The 13,513-nt window shown below is 40.7% G+C and overlaps 1 protein-coding gene across 1 annotated transcript in view; it reads left to right on the top strand.

Annotated features, from left to right (window-relative positions):
* Nucleotides 1-224: 224 nt before the first annotated feature.
* The window catches only part of mtmr9 (myotubularin related protein 9), an 82,003-nt gene continuing 68,714 nt past the window's right edge, over nucleotides 225-13,513 (top strand). The window contains exons 1-3 of the mRNA XM_060851597.1: nucleotides 225-444; nucleotides 2,923-3,031; nucleotides 10,852-10,977. Of these exons, the coding sequence (XP_060707580.1) occupies nucleotides 263-444; nucleotides 2,923-3,031; nucleotides 10,852-10,977 (417 nt within the window). The 5' untranslated portion in view covers nucleotides 225-262. The remainder of the gene's footprint in view (nucleotides 445-2,922; nucleotides 3,032-10,851; nucleotides 10,978-13,513) is intronic.

The raw sequence follows: 13,513 nt of genomic DNA on the forward strand, positions 1-13,513 counted from the left end.
AAGGATGGGGGAGAGAGTGATGTAGAATGTGTTTGGCAGATTGGTTATAATTCGGCCTGCGGCAGTCTCAGTCCTTCTAACCAAACCCATTGCTAACCTTTCCCGGATGACCCAGCTCTCTGTGAGGCAGAAACGTCAATCAGAGAATTCTGACCGGAACCATGACTCGGGAAGCAGTTGTTCGGGGGTGAGACACTTCCGCCGGGTAGTTGGTCCGCGAGTTATTCTGGTCCGGGCGCTCTGTTTTCTGGGAGGGACGACGATGGAGTTCGCGGAATTGATTAAGACTCCGCGGGTGGACAATGTGGTTCTTCACCGGCCTTTCCTGCCGCGGGTGGAGGGCACTCTGTGTCTGACCGGGCACCACCTGATCCTCTCCTCCCGCCAGGATAACAGTGAGGAGCTTTGGCTGCTACACAGCAACATCGACGCCATCGAGAAAAGGTGAGTTAGCCTGGAGCTCGGGTTCGAGCAGCGGAGGCTGTGAGGGAGGGAAGCAACCGGACCTCGCCCCGAACAGACGGACGTCACCTCATTTGTACGGTTTATGTCTCAACAGATTTGACGACGAGCCCACAGACGTTTATAGCTTATAAATAAATTATTAAGTCAATCAAACTAGCGGGCATAAGGTTAGGGTGATAGGGGAAAGATATAAAAGAGAGCAACTTTTTCACGCAGAGGGTGGTGCATGTATGAACTGAGCTGCCAGAGGAAGTGGTGGAGGCTGGTACAATTACAACATTTTAAAAGGCATCTGGAAGAGTATATGAATAAGAAGGGTTTGGAGAGATATAGGCCAGGTGCTGGCAGGTGGGACTAGAGTGGGATATCTGCTAGAGTGGGATATCTGGTTGGTATGGACAAGTTGGACTGAAGGGTCCGTTTCCATGCTGTACATCTCTATGACTGTGACTGTATCCCCGTGTCCAGTTCTTTGGATCAGTTTAGGCGCTTGTCCTACTTCCTTGGGTTTTTCTAGAGGTTTCACCCTTATTACTAACATTCAGTTTTGCGCTCAGCTCCAATGAAAATGTTGTAACTCCTGTGTCTCCTTCAACTGTAATGTCCTGTTTTTTGAATATTGACCAGGAATCTGCCAGTGCAAGTTGTTTTTGAGGTTAAGCGACTTTCAAAAAGTCTCTCACATTACTTGCACACATTTGTCTTTTGTTTGAACTATGCACGTTTAAGAGTGGGAATCGTAGAATCCCTACACTCTGGAAGCATATTGTTCAGCCCATTGAGACCACACCAACCCTCCAAACAGCATCCCAAACCAGACCCATCCTTTCTATATAACCCTGCATTTCCCATGGCTAATCCACTTAGTCTGCACATCCCTGGACAACTTAGCATGGAGATCTTTAGACTGTGGGAGGAATTTGATTTGTGTATTTTCACCGGCAGATGTCTTTGTTCACTCCTTTCACATTCATTAATCCTCACCTGCTGCCTATATCAAGCAAAATTGCTATAGTTGTCAACTATGAGATTAATTAAATCCATTGTCAACTTCTAGAAGTTCAATAAATATTTGCCAATTTAAAAGGGAAGTTAAGGTGTAAATAGCTGATTGGAACTGCTCAAATTGGGATTAAGAGTGATGTGATTGTAGGTGCAATTTGTTAAAATAATGTAGAAAATCCTGTTTTATATCAGTGGAGGTTACTTTGCTTTTTGATTTTGCCATCTGTAGATAAATGGTGTTCACATCAACATGGCTGCTAGAAACAGTGGGAGCCGTATTTCAATTGATTTTGTTTCCATGTCTCTTTAGTCCTTACTTCCTAAAGTTGTTAAACTGTCACTTGTCTGATGAAAGGTCACTGGACTCAAAACCTGACTCTGCAATCTCTCCTTAGTTGCTGCCAGACCTGAGTTTCTCCTGTAATTTCTGTTTTTTCGTTCATTTCCAGCATCCATAGTTCTTGCTTTTATGTAGTATTACTAAGTTTATGTAGATTAATTTGAAAGCATAACACCTGTAGAAAGAAATAGGGACAATAGAAGTGACCAAGAGTTTGCAAAGATCATTGAGGCTGAAATTGGGTAATAGCATAGAAAACTCTAAGCAAAGAGAGTTGCAAGGTACATTCAGTGCAGATGGTTGTTGGACAAGGCACCCTTTTTAAACTTTTACGTGAGCTATGTCATGAAATGTCACTTAGTTAATTATACTTTTTAAAAAAAAAGTCAGTGTTGCAAAGCAATACTACACCAACATAGTCCATGGAGGAGGGCTCAGCAATTTGCAATGATCAGAAGGATTCTTCACCTTATGAATGACTAATCTTGAAATTTATGCAAGTGCATTTCAATAAGTGTTACCTTGAGATCTACTCCCCAGATGTTCCACAAGTCTCTTTTGGTGGCAGACCCATAGGTTTCTTTCTTGGATCAGTAAACTTGTCTCCAAAATAAAAGAAATAATTAAGCAGCCTAAATCTCAATCTTTCTGAATCTTAATTTAAACCATGATATTATGAAAGCAGCTTTGGGCAATCAGTTATTCGAGAAGGAGAAAATAAATCATAATTCTCTTCATTTGAGTTATTGCAAAAAAAGTAACTGCTAGCCTAACTTGTCATTTTGCAGGAAATGCTGCATCTCAGGACTGAACAATTAAAAATAACTTAAGCTCTGTCTCTGCAGTGTTAGACACCATCTGACAGTGAAATATTCCATCTTTGAAGAGAAATCAGCAACAGGACCCATTCTATTGTACACAGTGCAAACTCCTTTTGGTTACTATTGTGCGATGAACATTAGCTCTTGATAAACCTGACTGAAGCAATCTTGAATTCTAGGCAAGAGGAGGCATTAACACAAAAAAAGCCATTTTTCGAATGTGCAAAAAATATTTAAAACTTAGGCATAAATACCACTATTGTTAAATATGTTGTAATTCTTTAATTCCAGGTTTGTGGGAACATTGGGTACAATTACAATTAAATGTAAGGATCTGCGTATCATTCACTTGGACATTCCTGGCATGGAAGAATGTTTAAATATCGCAAGCTCAATTGAGGTGAGATTTTTTTTCTTGATCAGTCACTTTCCAAGTTATTATAGATTGGTTTTGGAAAACATTTGATTTAGTACTGAGGATCAGATGTGGAATGGATTAGATTCAAGGTGAATGAATTTTTTTTTGGCCGTGAATTGCTTCTGTTCTAACTTCACACACCCTTGCTGTAGCTTTGATTTGGCCTTCTGGGCAATAATAATTATAATGGCTAGTCCAAATTTATTTTGAACACATCAGAAAATTTATTGAGATGCTGAAACTTGTTTCTGTTGAATTGTTACAGCCTGTAGAGATAATTATGACTTTCAAATCTGGGTCCAAATTCAGCGAACCAATAACAACCTCTCGAACTTTAACTTTTTTAGTTGTTTTTTTTGTATAGTATTGAAGGTACTTATTCAATCCTATCACACAGCTGATTGTGTAATCTTACTCTTTTCCAGCTGTTTCTCTGCTGTTAGTCATTATAAGATGATCGTGCATGGTAGAACATAGAACATTACAGCGCAGTACAGGCCCTTCAGCCTTCAAGGTTGCGCTGACCTTTGAAATCAGTCTGAAGCCTATCTGTCCTACACTATTCCATTTTCATTCATATGTTTATCCAATATCCTTAAAGTGGGCGAGTCTACTACTGTTGCAGGCAGTGCATTCCACACTCCTACTCTGAGTAAAGAAATTGCCTCTGACATCTGTTCAATAGCTATTACCCCTCAATTTAAAGCTATGTCCCCTGCTGGCCATCACCATCCGAGGAAAAAGGCTCTCACTCTCCACCCTATCTAACCCTTTGCTTATCTTGTATGTCTCAATTAAGTCACCTGTCAACCTCCTTCTGTCTCATGAAAACAGCTTCAAGTCCCTCACCCTTTCCTCATAAGACCTTCCCTCCATACCAGGCAACATCCTAGTAAATCGCCTCTGAACCCTTTCTAAAGCTTCCACATCCTTCCTATAATGTAGCGACCAGAACTGTACGCAATACTCCCAAGTGTGGCCGCACCAGAGTTTTGTACAGCTGCAGCATGACCTCATGGTTCTGAAACTCAATCCCTCTATCAATTAAAGTTGACATGCTGCATGCCTTCTTAACAACTTTATCAACCTGGGTGATAGTTTTCAGGAATCTGTATTAATGCATGTGAGATCTCTCTGCTCATCTACACTACCAAGAATCTTACCATTAGCCCAGTACTCTTTGTTCCTGTTGCTCTTTCCAAAATGAATTACTTCATACTTTTCCGCATTAAACTCCATTTGCCACCTCTGAGCCTAGCTCTTCAGCTTATATATGTCCCTCTGTAACCTGCAACATCCTTCAGCACTATCGACAACTCAACCGACCTTAGTGTCACCCGCAAATTTACTAACCCATCCTTCTATGCCCTCATCTGGGTCACGTACAAAAATGACAACAGTAGTGGCCCCAAAACAGATCCTTGCAGTAGTCACTATTAACTGAACTCTAGGATGAACATTTCCCATCAACCACCACCCTCTATCATCTTTCAGCTAGCCAATTTCTGACCGTTAAATCACCCTCAATCCCATGCCTCTGTATTTTCTGCGATAGCCTACTGTGGGAACCTTAACAAATGCTGTACTGAAATCCAGATAGACCACATCAACCGCTTTATCCTCATCTTTGCTTGGTCACCATTTCAAAGAACTCGGTAAAGTTTGTGAGGCATGACCTACCCTTCACAAATCCATGTTGACTGTCTCTAGTCAACTTATTCCTCCCTAGATGATTATAAATCCGATCTCTTATAACCTTTTCCAACGCTTTACCCACAACTGAAGTTAGGCTCGGTGTCTATAATTACCAGGGATGTCTATACTCCCCCTTGTGAACAAAGGGACAATATTTGCTATCCTCCAGTCTTATATTCCTGTAGACAATGATGACATAAAGATCAAAGCCAAAGGCTGTACAATCTCCTCCCTGGTTTCCCAGAGAATCCTAGGATAAATCCCATCCAGCCCAGGGAACTTAGCAATTCTGTAAAGTGTGAAAATAGATAACATCTCCTCATTGTGAACCTCAAGCCAAAACCAGTGTAGTAGTCTGTATCTCAGTATTCTGCTTGGCAACATTGATTTTTTCCAGTGTGAATACTGATGACAAATCTTCATTTTGCACTTCCCTTATGTCCTCTGACTCCACACACAACTTCCCACTACTATCCTTGATTGGCCCTAATCTTTCTCTAGTCGTTCTTTTATTCCTGATGTACCTGTAGAAAGCTTTAGGGTTTTCCTTGATCCTATCTGCCAACGACTTCTCATGTCCCCTCCTGGCTCCTCTTAGCTGTCTCTTCAGGTCTTTCCTGGATAACCTGTAACTCTCAAGTGTCCTAACTGAGCCTTTGCATCTTATCCCAGCGTAAGCCGCCTCCTTCCACTTGACAAGTGATTCAACTTATTTAGTAATCCACAGCTCCCTCGCTCGACCCACTTCCTTCCTGTCTGACAGGCACATACTTATCAGGGACACGCAGTAGCTGTTCCTTGAATAAGCTCCATATTTCAATTGTTCCCATCCCCTGCAGTTTCCTTCCCAGTCCTATGCACCCTAAATTTTGCCTAATGGACATAATAATTGCCTTTTTGCCCTGCGTTATATACCTATCCCTTTGCATCGTTCCAAGTAAACATAACTGAATTGTGGTCACTATCACCAAAGTGTTCACCTGGCTGGGTTCATTACCTAGTACCAAATCCAATGTGGCCTCGCCCTTGTTGGCTTGATTACATACTGTCAGGAAACCATCCTGCATACATTGGCCAAGAGCTGACCCATCTAAAATACTTGAACTATAATATTTCCAGTCAATATTTGGAAAGTTGAAGTCTCCCATAACATCTACCCTGTTACTCTCGCTCCTATCTAGAATTATCTTTGCTATCCTTTCCACTACATCTCTGAAACTGGAGGCATACAGAAAACTCTTAACAGGGTCACCTCTCCTTTCCTGTTCTTATCTCAGTCCATACTACCTCAGTAGACGTGTCCTGAAACATCCTTTCTGCCACTGTAACAATGCCACACTTCCCCCTCTTTTACCATCTTCTTTCTTCCTACTGAACCATCTGAATCCCAGAACCCCTAACAACCATTCCTGTCTCTGCTCTCTATGTTTTTGGAATGGGCACAACATTGAAGTCCCAGGTATCAACCCATGCTGCATGTTCACCCACCTTATTCCGGATGCTCCTGGCATTGAAGTAGACACACTTCAAACCACCTTACTATTTGCCAGTGAACTCTTGCAACATTGAAACATCATTTCTGACCTCACTACACTCAACATGATGAACACTGGAACGACAATTTAAGTTCCCATCCACCTGCTGAATTAGTTTAAATCCTCCTGAAGAGCATTAGCAAATCCACCCCTCCGCCCTCCCCCAACCCAGCAGGATATTGGTACCCCTGTCGTTCAGGTGTAGACGAACCTGTTATTAGAGGCCACACCTACCCCAAAATGAGCACCAATTATCCAGGTATCTGAGATCCTCCCTCCTGCGATATCCCTGTAGCCACGTGTTCAACTCTTCTCTCTTCCTATTCCTTGCCTCACTAGCATGTGGCACGGCAACAAACCAGAGATAAGAACTCTGTTTGTTCGAGCACTAAGCTTCCACCCTAACTCCCTGAATTTCTGCCTTAAACCCACATCCCTTTTTCTACTTAGGTCATTGGTGCCTATGTGGACCACGACTTGGGGCTGCTCCCCCTCCCCCTCAAGCATTCCTAAAACACAGTCCAAGACATCATGAACCCTGGCACCGGGGAGGCAGCACACCAACCGTGAGAGACTCTTGTTCCCACAGAACCTCCTGTCTGTTCCCCTAACTACGGAGTCTCCAATGTCTAATCCTCTGCTCATCTCCCCCTTTCCCTTCTGAGCAACAGGGACAGACTGTGTGCCAGAGACATGCACCCCATGGGTTACTCCGGTAAGTCATCTCCCAATACCCACAACGATATATTTGTATTGAGGGGAATGGCCACAGGGGCTCCCTGCGCTACCTGCCGGTTCCCTTTCTGTCCCCTGACTGGAACCCATCTGCCTCTTTCTTGCTCCCTGTAACTCCTCTGAATAATTCCCTCTGCCTCCCAAATGATCTGAAGTTCATCTAGCTCTAGCTGAAGTTCCCTAGCATGTTTTTTGAGGAGGTGATGTTGGTTGCACTTCCTGCAGAGGAAGTCAGCAGGACACTCGTGGTGAATCTTGCCTCCCACATTCTGCAGGAGGAACGTTCAACTGCCCTAACTGCCATCAACCACTTTTAAATTCGGAAAGAGGCTGTATAAAAATACAAAATAGAAAAACTAGTTATCTTACCAATCCAGCGCATAGTGTTTTTTTTGGTTATAGGAGGAGGATGGTTGGAACACACTACCTAAGTAGTGTTTCGGGTAACACAACCACCCACATAGATGACTTCTCTTATTAAGCACTCCTGTGTCTGCTCCTGCTCGGTGTATGCTCCACCTATTCACGAGGTAAGTTTTTAAGTCAGTGATTCGCCTTCCCATCAGCCCCTGCTTGACATTCCTGCTCTTATCTAACCTTAATCTCATTTGAGATTTGACATTGGGCCACCATCTTGAATCATTGTTGCCCATCTGATCTGAAGGAACTTCCATTGTGATTAGACAGGAATTTCCAGCATATTGAACCAACACTGATGGAAGAATAATGTACGTCCAATTCACATGTGTTCCCTTACAGTTGCTGCCTTGTCTTTCTGTGTGGTGTAAATTGTTGGGTTTGGAGATAGTTTTAAGAGACTGTGACTTCCATGAGAGAGAAACTCCCATGTATATGAACTGAATTGCCAGAAGAAGTGATGCGGGCTGCAACATTTTAAAAGGCATCTGGATGGGTACATGAATAGGAAGTGTTTGGAGGGATATGGGCCAGGTGCTGGCAGGTTGGACTAGAGTGGGGTATCTGGTTGGTATGGACAAGTTGGACCGGAGGGTTTGTTTCCATGCTGTACATCTCTATGACTCTAAAGCAGAATTGTATTTGCCATTCTCGTGTTCAGGAAGAATTGAAATTTGTCACATCTGTTAAATTTAGAGGGTAGTTCTTGATCAGTGAAAAATCAATTAATGAAGATTTCATAACTTGCTGTTTTTTACTTGTTAAAATAAAATCCTTCTAAAGATGTTAGTTAAAGAATATCTAGAAGATAGCTAGAGAAGGGCAGCGTGTTGGCTTATAGGTTAGCACTGCTGTCTTGCAGCATTAAGGACCGGCATTCACTTCCAGTCTTGGGTCACTGTGTGGAGTTTGCACATGTTCACTGCGTTTGCATGGGTTAACTCCAGGTGCTCTGGTTTCCTCCCTCGATCAGAAGTGTCAAGTTGGGTGGATTGGCCTATCTAAAAATTGCCCTGAAGTGTTGAAGATGTGCAGTTTAGGTGGGTTGGCCATGGTAAAAATCCGATGTGGGATTATGGGTGGGGGTGGGCCCAGTTGGCATCCTCTTTGGAGTTTGGATGTAAACTCAATGGCTAAATGGCCTCTTTCTGCACTGTAAGGAATCCATGAAAAGCTAGAAATTTATCTTTTTAACCAGATGAGAGCTGGACCAAGCCTCATCCTGTGTAGTTTAATTTACTTTAAATTAATCAGTTTGGACAATGTACTAATAGAAGAACTCGTGATGTTGGCAGTGGCGCTCGGATTTGGGAACAAATATGGAGAGACTGAAGAACCGTGTAAAATACAGAATAATTGTGGAGGGTATCCTTTTAACTTTTAAATACTGTCAACTATACAGTTGCTTGCAACCTTTGCTATTTATAAAGTAAACCAAGTGCCTTTCACGCACAGCCATTGCAAAATTGGATGTCAGGTGCATTTGCAAAAAAACAACATTCATTAATTAAAATTTTGGTGAACATTTCCTGCTAAGTTATCTCTGCTTATAGAAATTCATGCAAGATACATTCACTTTTCTTTCGGAAAGAAAATCAATATTGCTTCTATATATTGATTGAAACTGAGAGGAAAATAACCTTCAGTCACTTCACAGGGATGATTGGACTGATGAACACGCACGGTGGACCATGAATACAGATTGCTTTATTTCAATGTTAAATACTATTCAGACTTGATTGAATTAAGTCATGATAGGTGCATTGTTTGCCCATTTTTCAGAACAGATCGCCACCTAGTGTAATTACTTTGACAGCTTATTCTACCGTGTATACTCGTGTATAGGTAGAGTTTTGAAGACGTTTTTTTAAACCTGAAATTAGGAGGTCAACATATACACGATGTATTATTTTTGAAGGGATGAATTTTCATCTACAAAATATGTAAAATGGGAAAGTTACCTTCCTGGCAGCTCCCAGTCCCTGGTTCTAAAACATTCCCTGTAATATGTTCAGGCAGCAGTTAACTGAAACCAACTCTGCGGATACAGTGGTCGCCCTGTACTGTCGTATCATTACAGTAATCCTGACGGCTGGCAGACTGGAAGACCCAGAACGGAGCGGTACGGCCATCAGATTAGAAAGCCAGAGCGGAGTGCAACGGCCAGGCACACTGACTCATAAATGTTTGTCTGTAATTGTGAAGAACGAGGATCAACTTATACAAGAGATATATGGAAAATACAAGATTTTTTGGTCAAAAATAAGGAGTTGACTTGTACATGAGATCGATCTATACAGGAGTATAAACAGTAAATCCTTTAAGGATTGGTTCAGGCTATCAAGAATTTCCAGTTTTGTGCATAGATTTAACTACTTCATTTGAGACAGTTTCAAAGTGTGTATGGACTTTATAATCACCACAAGTCAACTGTAAAGCTTTAACCAGTTTGGTCTCCAATTTTTAGCTGGTGTGCAAGTCACCTTCTGTGTTTGGGCCACCTTTTAAGATAATGAAGTGTCTGAATTTATTTTTCTCTAAATTGAGTTTTGGAAGATACATGCTCACTGTGGAAAGTTTATAAGGTTTGTGTTCATATTTCCTGTGTGAGTAAATTTCCTACTCATTTGAGGAGAGTGATGTATCTAAGTAACTGATGTATGGTGTATCTAACATAACACTCCAGAAATTATGGCATGCTTCATTAAGAACACATTGTTGAATAGGTTTCATGAATTTTATAGGATGTTTATTTGTGTTGGGCAGTGTCAAAACTTTTCCTGCTTGCTCATGTAGATAATCTGTTTAATATTGGTAAACTTGATTTCCTTAATATTGCCTCAACTTGGAGCTCAATAGAATTTGGTTTTGCTGTATTTTTAATGGGTTAGCAGTACCTGCAAAAGATTACAAGAATAGCTTTGGTTATTGAAGCATCAGAAGAAATCATTACACCTGTACTATTATTTTAACAGTCCCGCTTGGTGAGGAGAACACTTCTTTATTATCACGCAATGTTGTTGCATCATGTTACATTTAAGGACTTGGGCTGAAACTCATGCTGGTACTCAAGTACTAACAAAGCTGCAATATTTGACGTGCACACCTTTTGATAAGACATTAAACTTATCAGAATGTTCCATTTGGGGTGTTGGATACTACAAATGGCTCAAAAGAAATCATCACTCAGACCTTTTTCCTAATGGTTATCTTGTGACTGATTGTATGCACGTACAAGTTTGGTGCATTTTCAGTATGATGAAGATAGCCATTGGTACCATGTTACAACAGGAAGATTTGATGGTTTATCAGGGGAAATGAAGATTTTTTAAAAAAATAACTTGGCCTATAAGTTTGCTGTGATAATGGGACTGAATAATCTTGGAAGTGATCATGCTTTATTTGTTTTTCCTTGTTCAGGCTTTATCTACTTTGAATTCTACCACATTGATGTATCCTTTCTTTTATCGACCTATGTTTGAGGTCTTGGAAGATGGATGGCACTCCTTCCTTCCTGAGCATGAGTTTACTTTGCTTTCTGTGTCGGTGAGTCTAATTTTAACTATTTGCAAGTGTGGTGTCGAAATTTGTTCCAACTATTGGTATGGTTTTGAGTTCTGGCTATTTTGGCAAACGTGTAAGCAACTTGGAAAAAAAACGGAGTAATAATCTGGAATTTCAACCATCTTTATAACAGCTGAGGTAAATTAGTGTCAATTGCACTCAGGGTACAGAATTTCTAATTCATTTGGGGCAGTATATTTTTTCAGTATGTAGCAAGCCTAACAAGAAAGAGGGTGTTATTTCTGAAACAGGAGTTGAACTCAAACTTAGACTTGCGCACATGTCAGAAAATATACATTGTCAGATCAGGAACAAAGAACAGATTTGAAGATTTATTAGATTTGAAGAATTCAGTCTTGAAGAAAACCTAAAGGAGTATTGAAAGTACAGGGGTGAAATGAAAAAAGAAATTAGGAAAGCAAAAAAGTAGACATGAAAGGAGTACTAGCAGGTATTTCACAGTATTTTGCAATTGAAATGAGGTATTGAATTGGCTTGGCGGTATGGCAGCACAGTGGTTAGTACTGCTATCTCACAGCACCAGGGACCCGGGCTTGATTCCTTGGTTACCTGCCTGTGTGGATTTTGTTCATTTTGTGTCTGCATGGGTTTCCACCAGGTGCTCTGGTTTCTGGTCCAAAGATGTGCAGTTTAGGTGGATTGGCCATGCTAAATTAACCCGTAGTATCCAGGAGTGTGCAGGCTGGGTGGATTAGCCATGGTAAATGTGGAATTATGGAAATAGGGTGGGATGCTCTTCTCAATGAGGCCGATTGGCCTTTATCTGCACTGTAGGGATTCTGTGACTATGAATTAGAGACCAAAAAGGTAACTTGATTATGGATGTCATAGATGTGAACATGATTCATGATAAATATTTTCACCGAGCAATGGGAATTAGAAATTAAATGGGGTTTTATATGTGAAGACAGTAGACACTGTTGAAGTATTAAATTAATACTTTGAAATCTCTATTAGCTAGGAGAAAATGCTAAGCAGATCATGATAAAAGAGGAGATAATCCACATTTTTGAAGTTTAAAATTGATTAAACTGGAAGTTATTGGATTGACTGGAAGTTGATAAGGTTAAAAATCAAACTACACCAGGCTATAGTCTAACAGGTTTATTTGGCATTGCAAGCTTTTGGAGCTCAGCTCTTTCCTTCGGCATCGGAGGAGCTGAGCTCTGAAAGCTCGCAATTTCAAATAAACCTGTTGGACTATAACCTGTTATAGTTTGATTTTTGACCTCGTGCAACTCTAGTTCAACTCCGGCATCTCCTCATCATTGCTTAAAGTTGATGAACACAGGGATCGGATGCATTGCATCCAAGCATAAGAGTGGAAATTGCAGAGACACTCACCATAATTTTCCGGTCTTCCTTCAACTTTGGTGCCACAGGACTGGAGAATGCAAATGTTAACCCTTGTTCAATAAGAGGCATAAAGATAAGGCCAAAAACTATAGGGCAGTCAGTTTAACTTTAGTGCTGGGAAAGCTTCTCCAAACAATAATTTGAGATGAAATTAATAATCACTTGGGCAAATGTAAATTAAGAAAAGTCAGCATGGTTTGTTGAGGGCAAATTGTGTTTAATTGAATTGCTGGAATTCTTTTCAGGTGTTGATGTGGATTATGTACAATTCTGAAGGATTTTTAATCAAAGTGCTGCATTACAGACATATGAGCGAAGTTAAATTTGTGGAATAAAAGAAACATTAGCAACATTGATGCAGGAAACAAAGGGAGGGAGGTAATGGATGTTTTGGGACAAGCATAAAGTTCTTCAGGAATTAGTGTTGAGACGTTTTGCTTTTTGATAAATGCATTTATGACCTATATCTTGGTGTAAAGGGCATAATTTCAAAATTTGTGAGCTGTCTTTCACTTTAAGTATTGTGAGAAAGATTGGACAGAACCTCAAAAGGCTGCAGACAGGTTGGTGGAATAAATGCATAAGTGGCAGATAAATTTTAAAGGACTAAGGTGTGAAGTTATTTGAGTTTGTAGGAAAAACATGAAGGGGCAGTATAAAATAATTATGTGTAATTCTGAATATATTATTTTCAAGGCTGTGCAGGTAGGGAGGGACCTGGATGCATATGTGAATAAATAACAGAAGATGGCAGGATAGTTGAGAACTAAGTTTGTAAAGCATGCTGTATCCCAAGGATTTATTAATGGTGTGTGGAGTATAGAAACAATGACATTATGTTAAAGTTGTGTTGAACATTGGTTTGGCCTCAACTGGAGTATTATGTTCAGTTCTGGGTATCACAATTCAACTCAGGAAGAATAGGGAGCAATAGGTAGTGCAAGAATGTTTCCAGGAAAAAGGAACTTCAGTGAGGAAGATAATTTGGAAATGTAGGGATTGTTAGGAAAATTAAAGGTTGAAGGAAGGTTTTGATTTGACAGGTGATGAAAGTCATGAGGCATCTGACAGAGGGTTTTGGTAGAAACTTCTTTATCTGTAGAAAGGTTGAGAACCAGAAGAGACCGATTCAGATTCAGCG

The sequence above is a fragment of the Hemiscyllium ocellatum genome, chromosome 3, assembly GCF_020745735.1.
Source record: "Hemiscyllium ocellatum isolate sHemOce1 chromosome 3, sHemOce1.pat.X.cur, whole genome shotgun sequence".
NCBI lineage: Eukaryota > Metazoa > Chordata > Chondrichthyes > Orectolobiformes > Hemiscylliidae > Hemiscyllium > Hemiscyllium ocellatum.